This window comes from Onychomys torridus, chromosome 1, assembly GCF_903995425.1.
Source record: "Onychomys torridus chromosome 1, mOncTor1.1, whole genome shotgun sequence".
Taxonomy (NCBI): domain Eukaryota; kingdom Metazoa; phylum Chordata; class Mammalia; order Rodentia; family Cricetidae; genus Onychomys; species Onychomys torridus.
Genome location: NC_050443.1, coordinates 17,351,825 through 17,373,060, shown reverse-complemented (window position 1 = coordinate 17,373,060; position 21,236 = coordinate 17,351,825). Strand labels below are relative to the sequence as shown.

The 21,236-nt window shown below is 52.7% G+C and overlaps 2 protein-coding genes across 6 annotated transcripts; one reads left to right on the top strand and one right to left on the bottom strand.

The window, feature by feature from the left end:
• Window positions 1–100: 100 nt before the first annotated feature.
• Tbc1d17 (TBC1 domain family member 17) lies at window positions 101–12,716 on the bottom strand. 2 transcript variants are annotated; one of them, XM_036193809.1, is made up of 17 exons: window positions 12,496–12,716; window positions 12,142–12,240; window positions 11,975–12,049; window positions 10,135–10,258; window positions 8,943–9,150; window positions 8,346–8,457; window positions 8,095–8,256; window positions 3,914–4,042; window positions 3,724–3,827; window positions 3,056–3,150; window positions 2,577–2,693; window positions 2,400–2,500; window positions 2,189–2,288; window positions 1,280–1,377; window positions 1,063–1,179; window positions 625–711; window positions 101–493 (listed from the first exon to the last, which is right to left on the bottom strand). In XM_036193809.1, exons 1-17 carry the CDS (start codon window positions 12,514–12,516, stop codon window positions 296–298), a joined length of 1,947 nt encoding a protein of 648 aa, XP_036049702.1. In that variant the 5' UTR covers window positions 12,517–12,716; the 3' UTR covers window positions 101–295. The 2 variants fall into 2 exon arrangements, with proteins under 2 accessions (XP_036049702.1, XP_036049712.1); XM_036193819.1 differs by lacking the exon at window positions 101–493 and having other exon boundaries at window positions 644–745; window positions 12,496–12,589.
• On the top strand, window positions 12,647–19,375 carry Akt1s1 (AKT1 substrate 1). Of its 4 annotated transcripts, none has more exons than XM_036193863.1 (5): window positions 12,729–12,990; window positions 16,551–16,936; window positions 17,800–17,877; window positions 17,957–18,126; window positions 18,591–19,375. In XM_036193863.1, the coding sequence occupies exons 2-5, from the start codon at window positions 16,558–16,560 to the stop codon at window positions 18,732–18,734; spliced, it is 771 nt and encodes a 256-aa protein (XP_036049756.1). In that variant the 5' UTR covers window positions 12,729–12,990; window positions 16,551–16,557; the 3' UTR covers window positions 18,735–19,375. The 4 variants fall into 4 exon arrangements, with proteins under 4 accessions (XP_036049763.1, XP_036049756.1, XP_036049747.1 ...); XM_036193854.1 differs by lacking the exon at window positions 12,729–12,990 and adding an exon at window positions 12,997–13,575; XM_036193846.1 differs by lacking the exon at window positions 12,729–12,990 and adding an exon at window positions 13,654–14,103.
• Window positions 19,376–21,236: the final 1,861 nt, after the last annotated feature.

The following is a 21,236-nucleotide window of genomic DNA, read 5'->3' as shown; positions in this document are numbered from 1 at the left end:
GTGATCAAATAGAGATCAGAAGCTACTGGGAGATAAGGTGCCGGCAGGTCTTGAGGCCAGCCTGGGCTGTGAGCCAGAACTGAAAAACAAGGCTAGCTGATGCCCGTGCAGTCAAACAAGAACGGTTTATTGCCTCACTCTAGCAGCTGGTGGGCGGGCTCTGGAAATCCTCGACCTCCAGGAGGGCCATCCTCCACTTCATTGGCCGGCTTAAGGTCTCCTCCTGCTCCAGGCCTCCTTCCCCCACAGGCCTTGGGACCTGGCAATCTGCGGGAACCCCGTCAGGTGTAGCTGGCTAGGAGTTGGCGCCATCGTCGTCCTCCTCCGGCAAGATCTCCAGGCTGCTGTCAGGCTGCGGGACTGCATCGTCATGCGGCGGCGGGGGTGGCGGGGCCCGAGTGGGCGACAGCGGCAGCGGGGATACAGGAGACTGGCCACCAGGCTCCTCGGGCTGCGCCAGCCCCAGGACTTCCTGCACGTTGTGTGGCAGCTCCTGGGGAGGGAGGGTGTCCAAGAGGCCAGGTGATGAGTAGGGTGGAGTCAAAAGGGGAGGAGGACCTGCGAGGGGGGAGGGAGCCTGGAGGAGAGCCACGGGGGTTTATTCCTTCAGAGCGAAGGACTCACTGGGCAGGCAGTCAGCTGCCGGTACAGGGCCTCTGCCCGAGTCAGCACGTCCTCCACGCTCAGCTTCATGGTCAGTTCATTGATGTGCTGCCGAAAGGGGAGAGTAAGGCGCATGCCCATCCTGGTAATGGAAGGAAGCAGGCTCGCCCTGGGGGTACAGGACCCAGCTAGGAGAGGCCTTCGAGGTGCCCTGGCCTGCCAGTCTCCTATAGCACTCCCCGCTAGGACACCTGGACGCTGGAGCATAACCATGAAGGGGAGGAGCAGGCTCCTCTACTCCACGCTCTGTAGGGACAGGGCTGGTAACCTGGTAGGTGGGGGATAACGGTTCAGACCCAACCCAGACAAGGCCATCCACTCAACAAGACCAAGACCACACATTGCAGGTGGTCACCACAACTAAGTCAACGCAGCAAGAGGGGAGTGCCCTTGCTTCACCTTAAGGATCTCGTTGGAGCCAAAGCCAGACAGCATCAGTGTATCCCGCTCCATGTCCAAGATGGCACATGCCACCAGCAGGTGCAGATTGGGGCCAGGAAGCCCAGTCCACAACACCTGGGGTATCAGAAGGAACCCTGAAGCCCCACTCTGACATATCCATCTCCCTTTACCTCCCAGCCCTTCCACCAGCATCTCACCCCAAGTGGCTGCCCACCTCCCACAGCCGAAGGACATCAGGGAAGGGAAATTCCCTCTTGAACCAGATGAGAAGCCACCGGAAGCAGAAGCACAGTGAGCCCGAGTCCTGGGAATCTAGAGGAGGACCACAGGCAGTTAGGCTTGCCTAGTCCAGATCAATGTCCTCAGCAGTTGGCATAGGCAGGTGCCAGGCATGACTGCACATGTGAGATGTGGTACTCTAGGATGGCGCTACCACCACATACTACAAGAAAGCAACCATGGCCTGTGCTGAGAAGATGAACACCCTGAGACTGTCAGTGAGTGTGGTGTTACCATGGACACAGTCCCTCTAGGACAGTGTGGCCATAACCAAGGACCTTGTCTAGACCACTAGTGGCCAGAGAGTATCTAGTAGGTGAGTGAAATCAGTCTCGGGCTGTCCTGAAAGTACAATAAACAGAACTCTGCACGCCCAGAGAAGTTGGGTTTCAGGAGGGTTCATGACAGAAGTGAACAGAAGTGACATGTTTGCCTAAGACCTCCCTGCCAACATGGTCCTAGTTTCCTCAAGGACACACCCAGGGTCTCCTACAGCTCAGGCTAGCTTCAAACTCACTGTGTGGCTTCTAATCCTCCTGCTTCTACCTCCTCAGTGCTGAGATTACAGGTGTACACCACTTGCCCAGTTTTCTGCAGCGCTGGTGATCAAACCCAGGGCTTCATGCATGTTAGGCAAGAATCCTACCAACTGAGTCACGGCCACGTTAGCCTCTCTCATATTAAACAAGCAACAAGGAACTCACCGCTAGACTGCAGTGGTACTAGCCGAGGGTCCAGAGAAGCCTCGCCCAGCCTAAGGTGGGCAGACTTCCCCATCCCTACGCTTTGAATGTCAGGCTACTTGGGACTGTTTCTCATTCAGATGGTCGTACACAGGACCTACCCAGGAAATCACAGAGTGGCTGATCCAGCACCCGCAGAAGCAGCAGAAGCTGCCCAAGCTGCCGCTTCATAGTCTCCTGACTCTCTTCAAAGTTCCCATGCTGCAGGGAACAGGAGGAAGTGTGAGATGAGAGCTGGGTACTGTACTGACTAGATACCTTAGTGGCTGTCCCCAATATGACACTCCCTCTCCCTCCCATCCTGTGCCTCACCACAAGTTCCATGAAGCCACAGAAACACCAGAAGGCATCCACTTCGTTCTGAACAACGAAGAGGATTGGGGACAGGAGGTCACTCATGCCCTGAACATAGCCTGGGGGAACACAGGGTCAGCTGCGACACCTCGAGCGCCCAAGGCACCCAGCCTTCTCCATCAGTGCAGCGCTCACCCAAGTCAAAGTGATACATGCAGTAGGTTAGGAGGATGTCATTGAGTAGGCCCAACCCGGGGTTCTCAGGGCCTTCGTAGAATTTGTTGGTCCTGTCGGTGCGGCTTACGTCTCTCTCTGTGGGGACCCAACATGGTAGGAATATGAGAAAGGTTAGTTGGCCTTCCTAGCTGGTCACAGGTACCAGCCCTACCCTCCTGCATGCTGATGGCCCTCAGCTTCAGGGCTCATGCTAGAGTGAGGGTGGAGGCTTGGCCACCCACTGCCACCCCAGTGTGAGACTCTATGATGCCTCTGCAGGTGGGAAAATGGGCACATAAAGGTAGAGCCACGCCATCTCCCAGTGAGAGCCAACAAGGCCTCTTCCCCTGTCCTGCCTGCCCACTGCAGCTCACCCCCCCCCCCCCCCCCCCCCCCCCCCCCCCCCGACTCCCACCCGACTGCTTCCTGTCTGCCTCCCCACCCTGTCACACACCCACCAATGAGGCTTCGGTATCCATGCAGCAGTGAATTCCTCCGCTCCTGCTCAGCACTCACAGATTTCCACTGCAGCTTCATTCGGAAGTACTCGTCCCTAAGGGGAGGGGCATGGGAGCTATGGCCCCTGCTAGCACAGCTCCCAGGGAACACCTACCAGAGAAGCCCCGCCCACACCATCACTCCCCAAGCCTTGCCCCGCCCACACAGCCACCTGGTCCTTACCTCTCCCTTTTTCCTCTCCCCTGACGTTTCTCTACACAGAACACCCTGTGGGCTTCTGGTAATATCTGTCACCACCCCTCTGTCTGCTAGAAAAGCATGTCCAGAGGCACTGAGGTACCCTCGGGTCCTCACAAGGAGCCAGACACGCAGGTGTATGGCACCCTCAGGAAGGAGCTGACAGCTACTTCAAAGCTGTAGGAACTACAGCAACAGCCTGAAAGGGACTGACTCCAGGTCAGGAGGCAACCACGTGGGGGTGAGCCTGCTCACTGCACAGAGTGGCTTCAAAACATCTGTGAAAGATGCCCAGTATCGTTCACACTAACCCTATAAACCAGCAGGGGCTGGCTCCAGGACACCCTGACACGTAAGACTAGGTAGGGAGTCAAGCCCAAGCCCTAGGGCAGAGCTGTCTGAAGGACTAGGGCAGGACTGTCTCACTCACGTTTTCTTCCGCACGTGGGCCTTGTGTTCTTCAGTTGAACCCTCCCAGCTAAGGTACCCCAGGAGGAACTTCCAAGCCTCCCGCCGAAGGCCAGGGCTAAGACCCTGAGGATGCAATGGAGCAAACAGGTCAAGGGACTTCCTCCTGGCCAGCTGCCAGCCCATCCTAGCCTACATCTACTGACACGCACCCCTGAGAAGATCCGATTTTTCAACTCGGGGATATTCTGCAGGCGACCATCAGGACCCACATGGTGAGCCCATTCTTCCTCTGTGACTGGAGGAGCCCGCTCCACTGTGGGACGCCGCCCCAGCTCCACCTGCAGGACACAGGGAAGGTGAGCCCCAAGTCCAAGTGAGCACCAAGCCTTCCTGGGCCGGAGGTACCCTAAAGACCAGGGGTCAGCAGGAAGCTTCCAGAAAGGAAGGCACTTGAGAACAGAAACGGCCACAGCCAGGCCTGAGGCAAGAGGACCACCCAGCACAAGGCCAGGCTGGAAGCCTGGGACATACATCTCAAAAAGCAGCAATGGTTAGGAAACTACTTCAGCAGGGGAGTGCTGGTCTAGATCACCAGTGAGGGGTGGGGGGCGTGGCTCAGTGGTAGAGAACCTGCCTAGCTCTGGGGTTGGCTGGATCCTCAGCATAAGAAAAACATCCACCAGATGCACTAAGGAGCTGGCCCAGAATGTGAGATCTCTGTGAAGTCACTTCTTATACAGTTCCAGATACTGTTCATGTTACAAGGTGCTGTGGAATATTCTTTTAACTAGGCAGAGAGGTGTTACATGTGTTCATGCTGCAGAACATCACTGTAACTGTGTGGAGGTTGTTACATGTGTTTATGCTGCAGAACATCACTGTAACTGTGTGGAGGTTGTTACATGTGTTTATGCTGCAGGACATCACTGTAACTGTGTGGAGGTTGTTACATGTGTTCATGCTGCAGAACATCACTGTAACTGTGTGGAGGTTGTTACATGTGTTCATGCTGCAGGACATCACTGTAACTGTGTGGAGGTTGTTACATGTGTTCATGCTGCAGGACATCACTGTAACTGTGTGAAGGTTGTTACATTTGTTCATGCTGCAGGACATCACTGTAACTGTGTGGAGGTTGTTACATGTGTTTATGCTGCAGAACATCACTGTAACTGTGTGGAGGTTGTTACATGTGTTCATGCTGCAGAACATCACTGTAACTTGGTGGAGGTTGTTACATTCGGTTGTGCTGCATTGGTTTTATGGCAGCATTCCCTCTGGGCTACACCTGGCCTGCCCCCACAGAATAGCACCTAGTCCTAATCCATCTTTCCATTCTCGGTCATCTTTTGTTTCTCTTGTGCCCTCTGTGTGAATCTTGTCTGAGAGTCTCCCAAAGATACAAACCTGTGCAAAACTTGGTTCAGGAAACCTGGGAAACTGTGGTACCTGATGAATCAAGAAACTTGCACTTGGCATTGTATTTTTGGAGGCTTCATTCAGGTTGTTTTGAGCATATGGAAATGAACTGGCTAAACTGTAGATACAGAAAAATAAAAATGTCCTGGGTGAAGGGAAAGTGCTTCAGTCCTTAGAGACTGGATCCCCTGCAGCAGCCAAAGGCTAGACTCATTCAATGGTCTGGGCCCACATGAACCCGTACACCCACTCTGTGACAATTGGTGACAAAGGATCCGCTGGAGAAGGACAGAGGAGTCGCCATCTGAAGAACTGGAGGGAGCGCTCTCAGGGTAAGAGGACTCCAGGATCGGCAGGGTCATGGGGAATTTAAACTCCACATCTCAGGAACAACAAAATGTACAGTTGCTAAAATGCTTGTCAAAACAAAAAGTGGTAACTGCACAATTTTTAAAGACAGAATGGCTCCTGAGACAGGAAATAAATCTAGGAAAAAGACTTTTCTCAGTGGAAAAAGGGAAAGAAGTAAAATAAAGGAAATCTGGCCGGGCGGTGGTGGCGCACGCCTTTAATCCCAGCACTCGGCAGGCAGAGCCAGGCGGATCTCTGTGAGTTCGAGGCCAGGCACAAAGCTACATAGGGAAACCCTGTTTTTAAAAAAAAAAAAAAAAAAAAAAGGACATCTTCCCAATAGAAAAGAGGGAAGGAAAAGAAATAAAAGGAAATTTCTCGACTGAAAGGGGAGAAAAAATTTCCCCTGGTAAAAAGGGAAAAAATATTGAAACTAGGCCTAAAGATTAAAAGGCCCCAGAAAAGAAAAGGAAAGGAAAGAAAAAGGCCTCTTCCCAATAGTAATAGAGGAAGAAAAGGACAGCTAAAACTCTGAGTTCTTTCTGGCTGCCAGCAGAGAATGTCAGCATCTGAATCACAAAGAACCAACAGGTGGCCTCACTGCTGCTGGCTGCCAGAGCTTAGAATTCTGTTGTCTGTATGCTTAACCTTGGTGTGAATGTTTTTTATTTTTCCCTCAGAGCAGGAATAACTCAGTATTAAAGATCCCTTCAAGGGAAATGCTTTCTGTTTTTCCCGAATGGTGGAAATAACTCATTATTAGTAGTCTCTTCATGGGAGAAAGAGCAAGTTTAAACAGATTCAACTTCTGGTGAAGAATGGTTGTGGTCAGGACATGGAATGCTAAGTGGACACTGTTTGAATTCCCAGAGATATTAATCATTCAGTGTGTAGAGAAGTTCTCTTCTTTTGATTCTCTAATAAATGTCTAGATAAATGTTTGATTTTCATGGCAGATTAACTAAAGGAACAGGATTTACAATTTTAAACTATATATTGGATATGCTTTCATCTGTTGATCATTACTGAGAATTTGGTTCTGCTCTTTAAGTTGCTTTCGAGAAATTTTTGGTTAAATTCTAAGAACTTACAAAATTATTTTTTGACTAGATAAAATACAGGTAAATTGTTTGATCCACACTGTTAATACTTGGCAAGTTGCATTAACATGTTACTTTGGATCTATAAAAAAGGATCCTCTTTTTAAGATTTTACAAAAGTACTCCAGAGTATTGCCTACAGTTAGCTCTTAAAGTCCTATAGAGATTGTCTTTAATGCTTTTGTAGCTGGCTTATGAAAAAAGGACCATGAAAATAGAAGCTGGTGATAGAATTGCTCAGTTATTATTGCTTCTGTATCTCAAAGGCAAAGTGGCGCCTATATGTAGAACTGGAGGCTTTAGAAGTACAGGAAAAAAGGGTGTTTTGGCAAACAGTTATCAATGATGAATGACCTAATTTTTTGTTTTGTTTTGTTTTTTGTTTTTTTCGAAACGGATTCTCTGTGTAGTTTTGGTGTCTGTCCTGGATCTCACTCTGTAGACCAGGCTGGCCTCGAACTCACAGAGATCCACCTACCTCTGCCTCCCGAGTGCTGGGATTAAAGACATGCTCCACCACCACCCAGCATATGGCCTAAATTGAAAGTATAATTAAATAGGCTTGAGATTGAAGGACTGTGAGATTTTGATACTGATGTTATCTATAATTTTTCAAAAATCTTAAAATTCCACAATTGGCCTTTACAAAAAGTCTCCACTCAATCTGTAGGCATGCTTGTTAAACAGAATGGAGATATGAGGAACCCCAGCAATAGACTGCATAATGCTTTATTAACCTACTAAAAAACATTGGATTGTGGAAAATAACTGCTAAAGTGAGTCAGGCCGAGTATTATAAATCTTTTAACATCAAAATAGTCCAGGGAAAGTATTAAGTCAGGGCCAAGGTTATGCTTATATTTCTACAGGAGAGAAAAAAAAATCGTGGACTTCCCCTGCAGCCACGAGAGACTAGATTCATTCTTAAGCTGCCTCTGAGTCTTCATTCAATGTCAAGTCCTTCGTGAACCCACACACCCACGCTGGGACATGCTTTAACGATGAGGATGTGTTTCACTATGTAAAGATGTATTGCATTTGATTCACCTTGCCTGCCCAAGGCGCCTGGTTGGTTTAATAAAAAGTTGAATTGCCAACAGCTAGGTAGGAACGGGGCTGCCAGGCAGAGAGAATGAATAGAAGGGGAGATCTAGGCTCGAGAGAAGAGGGAAGAGTGAGAGAAGGAGGAGAGGAGGAGGGGTACACCCAAGGCAAAAAGTTAAGCACCTGCCAGCCAGCCATGAAGAGTCAGTGAGGGTAAGAAAGGTAATGAGCCCGGGGGCAAAAGGTAGAAAAAAGAGAAACAGGTTAATTTAAGTTTAAAAAACAAAACAAAACAAAAACCTAGCCAGAAGCATGCCCAAGCTAGGCCAAGCATTCAAAACTAGTCTCTATGATTTGGGAGCTGGTTGGTGGCCCAAAAGAAAAAGCCTGGTATATCAAGGAGAAAAGCGAGTCCCTGAAGTCATATGGCTGTGTAGCACAACACAAAGTCCCAACCAGGGTCACCAGACACTTACACAGGAGATGACCTCGAAGCCAGGTTCTGGCTCATCATCTGGCAGCAGGGCCAGGTCAGGGGAGGAGGCTCCCTCAGGGTGCGGCTGTAGGGCTCCCCGGAAGAAGTTGGTCACTCGAGAGAAGCTACTGAAGGTGGTAGAGTAGGGATCCTGGAGGAAGCGCTGGGGACAGGCAACAGGTATCAGAGCTGCCCTCCGGATCCCCGCCCATCACAGGCACAGGTGCCCACATCTGGCTCTGGAGCACTCACAGACACCACACTGGAGCCGTCTTCGTCGAAGAGCTGCAGGTGGCGGAAGGAGCTGGAGAGGGCCGAGGAGTCGTGGGGGAAGACCAAGTAGAGGCGGGGGGCCTGCGGAGAGCTGGGAGAAGGGACACAAGAGGCCCCAGGCCCTGACGTACCTGGCCATATCTTGTTCTAGGTGCTACAGTGCCTTTCCCATCACCCAAAGGTTACTACAAGAAAAGACTCCAGATCAGAGCTGGGCCTTGGAGGCCAGTGAGGCTTTCCCCTTCTGGGTCAGTGTGACTGACTCAGGGAGGAGCCAATGAGCAGCTTTGTGGGGAGGAAGAGATACTCTCTATGCATCAGGAGACTACTACTGAGGTGCCATTGAGATCGGCCATTTCTTCCCTCCCTGCCCTCACTTTCAGTCGTATGTAGTCCACACTGGTCTTGAACTCTCCACCCTCCGGTCAGCTCTCCAAACAAATCCTGGGACTGAAAGGGTATGTTCCTGGGTCTTTCTAGTGCCTTTCGATTAGCACTGTGCTTTCTCACTGTCCTGAAGACTGCAGTTACAGAAGGACATGCTAGCTCACAGGTCCAATGCAGGCACAGGCTTACCTGGCCAACAGCAGATAGCGGCTGAGGACCCGGAGCAAGGCTCGGGTACCCCCTCTGTGGAAGTGCAAGGCAGGCAGGGAGCCTCCAGCCTGGGTCACCAGGACCAGGTAGGCCCAGCTGAGGCCTGGCTTAGATCTGCGGATGGACTTGAGTTCCCCTAGGCTCACAGAGAAGGCCCAGGAGCTCCGGGGGCAGCTGGGCTCTGCACCTAGGGGAAAGCAGTGCATTATTGGTACAGTGTAAGTGGAAAAGGCTAACTCAGTGTGTTCTCTCCACAGCACAGTCTGTGGAGACCGCCCTCCACCTCTGAGTGCTCTGGCACATGAGACGTGAAACTGCCTTGCTGTGAAATAATCCTCTGTTCACAGTAAAGATTTGTCACTCAAATTGGTTTAATAAAATACTAATTGGCCAGTTGGCAGGCAGGAAGTGTAGGCAGAGCAACCAAACCAAGGATGATGGGAAAGAGAAGGGCAGAGTCAGGAGTCACCAGCCAGACGCAGAGGGAGCAGGAAATGAACATGCCAATGCTAATAAATATATGTGTAAAAGCATAAATAGAAATATGGGTTAACTTAAATGTAAAAGCTAGCTAGCAACAAGCCTAAGCTATTAGCTGAGAATTTATAACTCATGTTCAGCCTGAGTCCGTTATTTGGGACCAGGCGGACAGTAAGGGAAACACTCGATTACACTGCCTAAGATTGAAAAGAAGCCCAGTGGACATGGCTGTCCCAGAATATTCTAGAACTTCCTGTCTTCAGTCTGAGCACTACATCCCTCTGTCCCTGGTCTTCTGGCTGTCTTTCCTCTAATGCCCTCTTTGCTCCAGGTACTACTTGAGCCACAACAAAGGTTGAGACTGAGCAAGGCGACACACCCTTTAATCTCAGTACTTGACAGGAAGAGGCAGGCAGACCTCTGAATTCAAGGCCAGCGAAGGCTACATAGTGAGACTATGTCTCAGAAAAAAAAGTTACCTTGTGATTAGCTGCCTGTCAGCTCTTCCACACACCACCAGCCTGGAAACCTTTAGGAGGACTCATGGGTCCACCTAGGGCCAAGCCATTCTTTCCTAGGCCACAAAGGAAGCATCTGGAAGCCACCTTGACCGTGGGTGACAAAGCCTTTGGAACTATGATCACGAAGGGCAAGAACAGCCACCAGACCACTGTGACACAGCTCCACCTACCTCTCCTGGGCTCTGCCACGTGGGTCCGTGGCCGCACTGTGCTAATGACAGCCCAGTCAGGTTCATAGCCTGGGTCAAAGGTAGGTTCCTCCTCTGAGGTGCTGGGCTCGCCTCCACTTGAGTCCTTGGGAGAAGAAATAATGGAATGAAAAGCTATTGTCTTAAGGGTTTCCAGCTTGCAGTTTGAAAGCCCCAGTGAGGGCTGGAGAGATGGCTCAGAGGTTAAGAGCACTGGCTGTTCTTCCAGAGGTCCTGAGTTCAGTTCCCAGCAGCCACAAGGTGGCTCACAACCATCTGTAATGAAATCTGGTGCCCTCTTCTGCACTAAAGGAATACACACAAGCAGAACACTGTATACATAAAAAATAAATCTTAAAAAAAAAAGAAAAAGAAAGAAAAATGGAAGACCCAGTGAGAAAGCAGCCCTTCGGAACAAGGGGGAAACAGGCAGAAGGGGCAGAAAACTTGCTTAGTGTCACCCATGGTGGCTGAGGAAGAGCCAGGCTAGACGAAACCTAAAATCGTGGCTACACTTGATGCCACAGCACCAAGAGTCCAGACTCCAGTGAGAAGGGGCAGCTCCCAGCCCTGTTCTCAGCACTCACTCTGCGCCCTCGCCAAGTCTCCTTTCCTGTCTTTTTGACTCTCTCACTGTGAGTGAGTGAAGAGCCTGAGTGGTGGGTGCTGTCACTGTGACTAGCTGGGAGTCTACGGGGAACACTGCTCGACAGTCACATGATGGGCAGAAAGGAGTACTGTCTCAAAGGACACTGTAGAGCAGGGCCATCCAGACGGCTAGACAGCTTGGCTGCTAAGATGGATGATCTGAGTTCAGTCCACAGAACCCACGAGGAAGAAGGACCAACTCTTCCAAGTAGAACACACATGGGGGTTGGGGATTTAGCTCAGTGGCAAGGCCCTGGGTTCGGTCCTCAGCTCAAAAATAAAAAATAAAAAGAACACACACGGATAAGTAAATAAAGCCAAAAGACAGTTTAGAAGTTAACAGGGCTTGCTGCACAATACAAAGACCTGAGTTTAGAGCTCAGCACCCTGGTTTCCAGCACGTGTCTGCACCCACAGATAGTGCACACACATGCCCATATACTCACACCACACCCACCCACCCACCCATCACACAAACGAAATCTCTGGGCTAGTTAGCACTTATGCCAAACCTGAGTTCAATCCCTGGGACCCACTCAGTGGAAGGGGCGAAACTGCTTCTACAGGTTATCCTGACTTTCACACACCCACACCATGACACACACACAGTAAATAAATAAACATAACTGGAGATCAGAGGGAAAAGACAGCCGCCTCAGACCAAACCCAAGCCATACCCCTTAAAAAGTGGGAACCCCACCGGGCGGTGGGGGCGCACGCCTTTAATCCCTGCACTCGGGAGGCAGAGGCAGGAGGATCTCTGTGAGTTCGAGGCCAGCCTGGTCTACAGAGTGAGTTCCAGGACAGGCACAAAGCTACACAGAGAAACCCTGTCTCAGAAAGAAAGAAAGGAAAGAAAGGAAAGAAAGGAAAGAAAGAAAGAAAGAAAGGAAAGAAAGAAAGAAAGGAAGAAAGGAAAGAAAGGAAGAAAGGAAAGAAAGGAAGAAAGGAAGGAAGAAAGGAAGGAAGGAAGGAAGGAAGGAAGGAAGGAAGAAAGAAAGAAAGAAAGAAAGAAAGAAAGAAAGATAGTTTTGGGAACCCAGTCCTTCACCCAGCAGGGGTCCCCAAACAGCCAAGAGGACAGGCCATCAGATCATTTCACAAAATAAACAGGCGCACAGGTCCCCGAGTACCCGCTGCCTTCCCCTTGAGGGGTGAAGAGAAGCGCGCCTACCCTCTTGGAGAAGAAGATCTGGGTCAGGTCTCCAGCCTCCTCCACCGGAGCCCAGTGCAGGAGGACGTCGCTGTCCTGAGGGACAGAGAGAGGACCTAGTAAAGTCGCCCGACTGCCCTCAGCCACCAATCCGAAGTTCCCACAGATGCCACCTCCATCCGGCTCACCTTCTCCACCACACGGATGACGCCCGCGATGAGCGAGTCCGGGTCCTGGTGCTTCCTGGCACTGGTGTGCAGGTACACGCCTCCCTTCTCAAACACCACCTAGGCGCGGGCACGGTGAGAGCCCGGGTACAGGAAGGGGCCTTCTCAGGCCCAGGGCTGACTGCCCAGCTAGGGTGGGGCGTGCGAAGCCTACGCGCCCGCGGGTCGGGCGTGCGCCTCCCTCCCGGGGAGAGGGGCCGAGGCGGGCTCCTGTCGGCCACGCAGAGTGAGTGGCAGCGTCTTTACTAGCAAACAGAGCTTGCTAAGCGGAAGGTGGAGGCAGACCTTCGCGGGGCGGGGGTCCCGAAGCCTTACCCTGCAGCTGGACCCTTCCATAGCCGCCGCGGAGGTTCCACTGCCCGGGTCCTCCTTTTCCGGGTCAATGTAGTGTCACATCCGGAAAAAACACTCCCCTCCAGGCCGGACGGTGGTAGCGCCTGTGGGGCCGTAGAGCCGCAGTGGGGGAAACCATCCGTCTGAACGGGGTTGTGGGAACGCCAAGATCCAGGTCACGTGGTGGAGACAGACCTGCGGGCAAGGGTCAGCACACGGCGCAGGCGCAGCCTAGCACTCTCGCCTCGAAGTAAACAAGTAGGAGGACCCATGACCCTCCGAACAACTCGTGATCGCTAGGGAACGCCTCTTTGGCTCTCTCCATATTTTATACTGGCATTGAAGCCAGTATTGTGCCATTTTTCTAGAGGGCAAGCCCTAGCGGCTCTGTGGAAGCCATGTTAGTGCGGGGCACTGCCATCTCTTTGCGGGGCGGGACGGCGACGCGTTGGAAAAGCGGAACAGAGAACGGAGAAGGTGAGAGGGGCTGTATAGTACCAAAGGCGCAGAAGGGCTCAGGATAGGGGTGACGCCGTCAGCCTCTGGAGACGAAATCCCCCAAATCCTGAGTCACCGTGGAAAGAGGGCTGCGCCACCATTTTTAAGCTGGGCGAACCGAAGCAAGAAATACTGCCATATTGAATCTTCGCCAGCTTTGTGCTGAATAGCGGGGTGGGGCGGGTAGGCTGGACGGAGGGAGAGTCCATATGCTCTGTAGGCTCTTCCTCCACGGCTGTTAGAAGTCGACTGACCGAGGGACGTCGGGCCGCTCGCCTTCGCTTAGCGCCGAGGGTGAGCATAGGCGTGCAGCCGTGTTTGTTGCTGGCGAGCCGAAGTGGTGTAGCCGACGCCTTCCATCTCCCCCATGAGCACTCTACTGTGGCCGCTGCAAGCTGCTTGCAGATGGAGCGTCTGGCTGCTATTTGATTCGGGGCATCCAGGATTAGGGAGGCGGAGTGTACACAATGGAGGAGGGGCCACTGCACGGAAGTGACGCACGAGGCCGCCATGCCCTTTTGAGGGCGGCGACGGCGCCTGGCCGGCCATGCTGGCTACGGGCACGTGAGTGGAGGCGGCGTCGTGAGCTGGGGTTGGGGAGGATCTGGCTTTCCTTGGTTGAGGGGCGGTGGGAGGACGTGCGGCCGTGGGGAGGGTACGGTCTGCGTAGGTCGGGGGCAGCGACCACCTAGAGGCGCTTGGCTGAGCGCTGAAATGGCCACGCTCAACCCTCGGGTCTGACTCGCGACGGATGCCAGACAAGCTTCACTTGTGTGGTGCAAGCGGGCTAGGACCCTCACACTGTCGGCCAGCCACGTCCGTGCGGCGGCGTTTCGGGGGACCGCGGGTGGATGAGGGGCGCCCCTGGGCGGGACTTCCGGTCCCGTCCCCGCCGGGGCGGGACTTCCTGTTCCCTTCCCGGGGCAGGGGCCTCGGCGCCTCGGGCGTGGTTCGGCCCGGGGTCGCAGCTTCGGTGGTGGGATCTTCCTGCGCCGCCCCGCTCTGCGTCCCGTGCTGCCGCTGGACAGCTCCCCCTTGCTGGTCTGCCCCCGGGTCTCACTTCATAGGAGGCCACAGGCCTGGGGGGCCCGAGTAAGTCGCCCTCCTTTGAGCCGCCCTTACAAGCCGCTCAAACGGTTTTCACTGTTGCCCTGGCTGTTCCGAGAACTAGTGCACAGGCGCTGGGTCCTGCCATCGTTTGCTCTTCTCAGAGAACGGAGAGCCCAGGCTGACAGCTAGAGGTTGTGTCATCTTGGTCCAGTCACTTCTTATGTTTGCAGACTCCTTCATCAGCTGGGAAAGGTGTGGGGTGTGTGTAGGAGTCGCTGGGTGTCCCCTCAAGTGGTAGGACCCCCAGGTACTGTCAAACCACGACAGCTCCTCCTGTGTCTGTGGCTGGTGTCTGCAGCCTGCGCCTTCCCAATGGAAAGATGGGATGGGAAATCTAGTCTCTTGAAACAGGCAGGGTGGAGCTCAGGATTGGCAGAGGGCTCCGGACACAGACTGCCCTTGTCAGCGGCCAGTTCGGCTGGTGCAACAGTCAAGATTCAGTCTTCCTGAGTTTGGAGCTTTAAGACTAACGTGGAGTGACCACTGCTGCTTCGTGTCGTAGGAAGTGAGAGATTGGTTAGGAATGGTGATCACCTTCTGGTCCAGCATGAGCAGTCCCCACCTTAACAAAGTCAGGTGGCAGGCGACCAGTGTGGAGTCTGAGCAGGCTGGCACTTTTGAGTGTGAGTGACAGAAGGGCTTTCATACTGCATTCAGACTTCAGATTCTGTTTCTCTTTACTGTGGTCCTGGGGGGCTTGAATCCCTCCAGTGATAGGGTGCACAATGCCTCCCATGGAGGATCCTCAGCTGCCCACACACTCTGGTTAGTGGGGAAGAGAGGCACAGTGGTCCATAATCACACTACAGGTTTGAGCCAGTCATGGTGGGGACCCAGACCCTTGCCTCCAGGAGTTCCCTGTGTGATGCGGAAGCACGCAGCATGGCTGTCATAGCTCTACAGAGCCCTGAACAGCAGGGGCTGAGGAAGGGTAGCCCTGTGTCGTGATTCTGAGCACAGAGCATCCTTAAAGTGACAATTCACAAGGCAATTCAGGTAGTTTATCTGATTATTTGGGTAAACTTAGAACCAGCAAAGGGATCAGCTACAGGATCCAGAAGCGAGGTACAGTCCACTGTGGTTCTCTGGAGGACTCTGACTTGGTCTGCAATCCAGCATCCATAATCACCAGAGAGCCAGCACCTCCTCTCTCGGGTCTTAAGGGTCTAAAGAGGCCACGTCCCAGGGGCAGGTCGTAGGCAGGTGTATCAGTTACCTGCTGCCTCACTAGGGGCAGTGCTTCAAGGTCAAAGCTGGAACAGTTACCCACTACACATCCTCCTTTGCCCAGAGTTCAGCCCCATCCTAAGAGAGTGACCCTGGAAGCCGGGGGCAGGAGGGCAGGGGTGCTGGAGGCTAGAGAGACCTGGGGAGGGTGTGGCTCCCTCACCAGATGAGGGTAAGGTTGGCAGTAACCGGAAGGCCAGTGAGCTGAGTGCGGGGTCCATCTGGTCCTGGAAACTCTGGAGGGCAGTTCCGCTGCAGTGGAAGAGGACCTGCTGGACCGAGTGAAGGATGGTGGCCCGGCAGTGGCCAGGGTCCTGTGCTAAAGAAACCTTGCAAATCACCTGTGGTTTTCATTGAGAAGGGTCTCTGTGTCCGAGGCTGACCTCAAAGCCTCTAAGTTTGTGATTTCAGGTGTATGCTACCATGCCTGACTCACATATGTATTAATGTCCTACACACCGTGGAAAAGGTGCACATGAAATTCATGTGAGTCTTCAAAGACTTCTATCAGGCTGGGCGTGTGGTGCTTCTCCTCTAATTCCAGCTACTTGGGTAGTTGAGGAAGGAGGACTGCTAGGGGACATGTCAGTCCTATCTTCAAAAGTAGACAGGCTACAGGGCGGCGCTGGCACGCCTGTAATCCCAGCACTCGGGAGGCAGAGGCAGGAGGATCTCTGTGAGTTCGAGGCCAGCCTGGGATACAGAGCTAGTCCAGGACAGGCTCCAAAAGCTACAGAGAAACCCTGTCTTGAGAGGAAAAAAAACAAAAAACAAAAAATACATAGGCCTTGATGCAGCTGAGGTGGTGCTTGCCAGCACTGATGAAGTCCTGGGTTCAGTTCACAGCACCACATAAACCAGGTGTGGTGGTGTGCACGTGTAACCCCAGCACTCAGGAGCTGGACACATGAGAATCAGGACTTCAGAGTCACCTAACCACAAACCAACTTGGCTACAATGCTCATGGCCAACTCCAGGCTTTGGAGTGGCTCCTCTGAGGAACAGGTTGGGGTCAAGATGAAACCTAGGGCTGGAAATGGCTAGTCCGGGTCCCAGGGGAAGCTGGTTTGCGAAGGGTGGGGGAGCTCAGCTGGGACAGGTACATGCCACGGAAGGGGAGTCCCACTGGGACATCGACCCTCAGGATGGGCAGAGATGGTAACTGCACAGCCTCAGCCCCTCTGTCCTGCTCTGGCCCACAGGGCGCGGATGGCGTCTGGGCGGCCAGAGGAACTATGGGAGGCCGTCGTAGGGGCCGCCGAGCGCTTCCGGGCCCGCACTGGCACAGAGCTGGTGTTGCTGACTGCAGCGCCGCCGCCGCCGCCCCGCCCAGGGCCTTGCGCCTATGCCGCCCATGGCCGCGGAGCCCTGGCAGAGGCCACACGCCGCTGCCTCCACGACATCGCACAGGCACACAGAGCTGCCACCGCCACCAGACCTGGTCCCCCACCAGCACCACAGCCGCCCAGCCCTGCTCCTAGCCCTCAGCCTCGGCCAGCCCTGGTGAGGGAGGATGATGAGGAAGATGAGGATGAGCCCACTGAGACAGAGACTTCTGGGGAGCGGCTGGGCGGTAGCGATAATGGAGGTGAGCTGATGATTGGTGCTGGCGTGGGGTTGCTGGACACTTGTCCTAATGTATCCTTAGGACAGCATTCCCTAGCAGCCTCACAAGGTCCAACAGCACATGATATGTTAAACATACGGTTTCCTTGAGGGCTGCTCTGGCCAAGGACCTGGAGCATGGTTCTCTGAGAGATGCAGGAAAGGAAGGGTAGGGCTGCTGCCCCATCCATGGGGGCGGAGAAGTTCACCAAGAATGGGGTGCTGCCACAGCCGAGGAAGCCAAGAGCAGAGGAGTTCCAGACAGTCTACATGGCCTCATTTCCCATGTCCCTTGGAGTCCCACTTTGGGGAACTGGTTCTAGAAACTGCTGTGTGGAGAGAGTTGAGAAGTTGGATATTTCTCAGACTGTACTGTAACCACAGGGCTTTGAAGGTTAGTAGGAATTACTCAGTTGCCATCATTGCCTATGACTGGTCACCTCATCCTTCCTGAGAAAACCAGCATGTCATGAAGGGTATGGGCTCTGGAGCTAGGTGGTATGGCCACAGGGTCTTGTCCCCACATTGTCCCAGGCAGATCTTTTTTTTTTTTTAGGATTTATTTATTTTGTGTATATGGTGCTCTAACTACATGTACACCTGCATGCCAGAGGAGGGCATCAGATCCCATTATAGATGGCTGTGGTTGCTGGGAATTGAACTCAGGCTCTTTGAGAAAGCTGCCAATGCTCTTAACCACTGAGCCATCATCTCTGAGCCCCCTCCCCGAGGCAGGTCTTAAGAGGTTCCATGTTTAAGCTATCTGTGGGCTCCTGATAGTGGAAGAGGCCCTGAGTGACCTAACAAACGCAGAATGTTGAGGCGCAGGGCCTGTCCCACCCACAGGACTCTTCATGATGGATGAGGATGCCACTCTCCAGGACCTGCCCCCCTTCTGCGAGTCAGATCCGGAGAGCACAGATGGTGAGGATCCTGGGTTGTCCAAGCCCTGTAGGCCAGGCCGAGGGGAGGGGACAGAAGCTGAAGCCTTCCTGTGTCATAGACGGCAGCTTGAGTGAGGAGACCCCAGCCGGCCCCCCAGCCTGCCCCAAGCCCCCGGCGGCAGCCCTGCCCACCCAGCAGTACGCCAAGTCCCTGCCCGTGTCGGTGCCAGTGTGGGCCTTCAAGGAGAAGAGGACAGAGGCGCGATCGTCAGATGAGGAAAACGGCCCGGTGAGGGGGAACGAGACAGGTGGGATGGCCCCAAGTGGTTTGCTGCACGGAGCCCCTGCCTTGGCAAATGAGGCTCTTCTCCATCCCAGGACCCCACTGCAATTTAGGAGGAAGGCCCCTCATCTGTCCAAAATCACTTTTTTTTGGGGGGGGGGGAGTCAGATAGGGAAACTGAGGCTCAAGGTCAAATTGTTTCCCACGATCCCTTTCCCGGTGTGACACCATCCTGTGCGTGGTGCGCTCAGGCTGTGCTGGCCTGGACCATCCTTCACAGAAAACTCCCTGAGGCAGAGGGAAACGAGGCGTCCCCTAACTTCCCATGGCCAGGTTCCTATGGGATCCCGGCGGGATCCAGGCGGGGACCTGCTGTCCTGGCAGGCAGGGCCTTGGAGGGGCCAGGGTCGGAACGATCAGCTTCCTAGGGAACTGGGCGCCTGGGCGCTGAGCGTCTTCTCCGTCCACAGCCCTCCTCGCCCGATCTGGACCGGATCGCTGCTAGCATGCGGGCACTGGTGCTGCGGGAGGCCGAGGATACCCAGGTCTTCGGGGACCTGCCGCGGCCGCGGCTCAACACCAGCGACTTCCAGAAGCTGAAGCGGAAATACTGAGCGGACAGGACGCCCCGGCCAGTGGGTCGTGGAGCCTTCCCCTGCCCAGCAACAGGACACTCACTCTTGACGGGATTGGCCCGCTCCGGTTTGCGGCGAGGCCCGTTCCCAGACGCTCAGTGGTCAACTCCGTTTCTTGCCTAGCAACAGAAGCTTTACCGCGCACCCCCGGCTCGCTGGCCAAGCGCAGAGCCGGGCTGCGGGGCCAGGTGGCGCCTCGGCCAAAGTCCCAGAGTCGCAGGCCGCCCTTGAGTCCCCACCCGACTGGCCCGGCCTCCTGGGGGCGTGGCCAAGCCCTCCCGCACCCAGAATTGCCGGGGGCTGGAGTTCCTTACACTACTGGGGCTGGTTTTTTGTTTTGTTTTTGCCCTAGTCCTGACTTGGATCCGGTTCCCCACGGGGATAGTCCGGTCCTGCGCTGCGTCCGACGCCCCCATAGGTTACACCCCACAACAGCCTGTCCATCAAGTCTGTCCTTTACCCAGGACGGTACCAGCTTCCTGAACCCCGACCCCAACAGGTGCCTTAAAGGGCCCTCTCCCACCCAAGGTAGGGGCAGGGGGCCTCACTCTCCGGCCCTGGCCCTGGGTGCGGGGGAGTCGGGAGGGCGCTCTGAGAGATTAAAGTTTTACCTCTGACAACCGAGAGCGTGGTGTGCTGTGTGTGGGCGCTCGCTCAAATAAAATGCAATTCGGGCTTTAAGGCAGCACCAGGCCAGTTAGAGTGGAAACCTGGTTCTCCTCGCCTCCCACCTAGGGCGGGGCGGGCAGCCGCCGGTCGCCTTTAAGCTGGCTCCTTAGTCCTTCGGCATTCCCATCTACCCACCCAGCTTTAGCGCATTTGCCCCAGAGGTGGGAGTGGCTTTTCCATTTTACAGCAGCGAACTCGATGTCATCCAAGCAAAGAGTGTGTGCGGTGGGGTCACAGCATTGAACCCTGGGGACAAATACTGCCTCAGAGGAGTGAAGAAGGCCAGCCCTGGGGTGGCGACAGGGGGGTGGATTTAGGAGGCTTCTAGAGACCCTGCCTTAAAGAAATCAAAGCCAGAACTCAGGACGCAGAGGCAGGCAGGTTTCTGAGTTTGAGGCCAGCCTGGTCTACAGAGAATTCCAAAACAGTCAGGGCTACACAGAAACGCCCTATCAAAAAACAAACAAAAATAAAGCAAAAAATGATGCAAAAATACTCAACAAAATATTGGCAAACTGAATCCAAGAATACATCAAAAAAATTATCCATCATGACCAAGTAGGTTTCATCCCAGGGATGCAAGGATGGTTCAACATACGGAAAATCTGTCAATGTAATACACCATATAAACAAACCGAAAGAAAAAAACCACATGATTATCTCATTAGATGCTGAAAAAGACTTTGACAAAATCCAACACCCCTTCATGATAAAGGTCATAGAGAGATCAGGAATACAAGGAACATTCCTAAACATAATAAAGGCAATTTACAGCAAGCAAACAGCCAACATCAAATTAAACAGAGAGAAATTCAAACTGATACCACTAAAATCAGGAACAAGACAAGACTGTCCACTCTCTCCATATTTATTCAATATAGTACTAGAAGTTCTAGCTAGAGCAATAAGACAACAAAAGGAGATCAAAGGGATAGAAATTGGAAAAGAAGAAGTTAAACTTCACTATTTGCAGATGATATGATAGTATACATAACTGACCCCCAAAAATTCTACCAGGGAACTTCTACAGCTGATAAACTCCTTCAGTAAAGTGGCAGGATACAAGATCAACTAAAAAAATCAGTAGCCCTCCTATACACAAATGATAAAAGGGCTGAGAAAGAAGTCAGAGAAACATCACCCTTTACAATAGCCACAAATGATATAAAATACCTTGGAGTAACACTAACTAAACAAGTGAACGACCTTTTTGACAAGAACTTTAAATCTCAAAAGAAAGAAATTGAAGAAGATATCAGAAAATGAAAGGATCTCCCATGCTCATGAATAGGTAGGATTAACATAGTAAAAATGGCAATCTTACCAAAAGGAATCTACAGATTCAATGAAATCCCCATCAAAATCCCAACACAATTCTTCACAGACTTGGAAAGAAAAATACTCAAATTCATATGGAAAAACAAAAGACCCAGTATAGCTAAAAGAATCCTGTATAATAAAGCAACCTCTGGAGGCATCATGATCCCCAACCTCAAGCTCTACTATAGAGCTACAGAAATAAAAACAGCCTGGTACTGCTATAAAAACCAACATACAGACCAATGGAAGCGAATTTGAAGACCCTGACATTAATCCACGCACATATGAACACCTGATTGTTGACAAAGAAGCCAACATAAAACAATGGGAAAAAAGTATCTTCAACAAATGGTGCTGACATAACTGGATGTCAATATGTAAAGAATTACAAATAGATCCATATTTGTCACCATGCACAAAACTCAAGTCCAAGTGGATCAAAGACCTCAACATAAATCCTGTTACACTAAACTTAATAGAAGAGAAAGTAGG

What these genes read in the sequence shown, in the direction of transcription:
- Tbc1d17 (XM_036193809.1), bottom strand. Translation starts at nt 12,516, where the DNA reads ATGGAAGGGTCCAGCTGCAGG. An exon ending in ACGGCTCCAGTGTGGTGTCT is followed by an intron (nt 8,257 to 8,345) that starts GTGAGTGCTCCA and finishes GCCTGTCCCCAG; the next exon opens with CGCTTCCTCCAGGATCCCTA. An exon ending in GCCCACGTGCGGAAGAAAAC is followed by an intron (nt 3,151 to 3,723) that starts GTGAGTGAGACA and finishes CCCTCCCCTTAG; the next exon opens with GGACGAGTACTTCCGAATGA.
- Akt1s1 (XM_036193846.1), top strand. Translation starts at nt 13,763, where the DNA reads ATGCCAGACAAGCTTCACTTGTGTGGTGCAAGCGGGCTAGGACCCTCA. An exon ending in AGATCCGGAGAGCACAGATG is followed by an intron (nt 17,878 to 17,956) that starts GTGAGGATCCTG and finishes CCTGTGTCATAG; the next exon opens with ACGGCAGCTTGAGTGAGGAG. An exon ending in CAGATGAGGAAAACGGCCCG is followed by an intron (nt 18,127 to 18,590) that starts GTGAGGGGGAAC and finishes CTCCGTCCACAG; the next exon opens with CCCTCCTCGCCCGATCTGGA.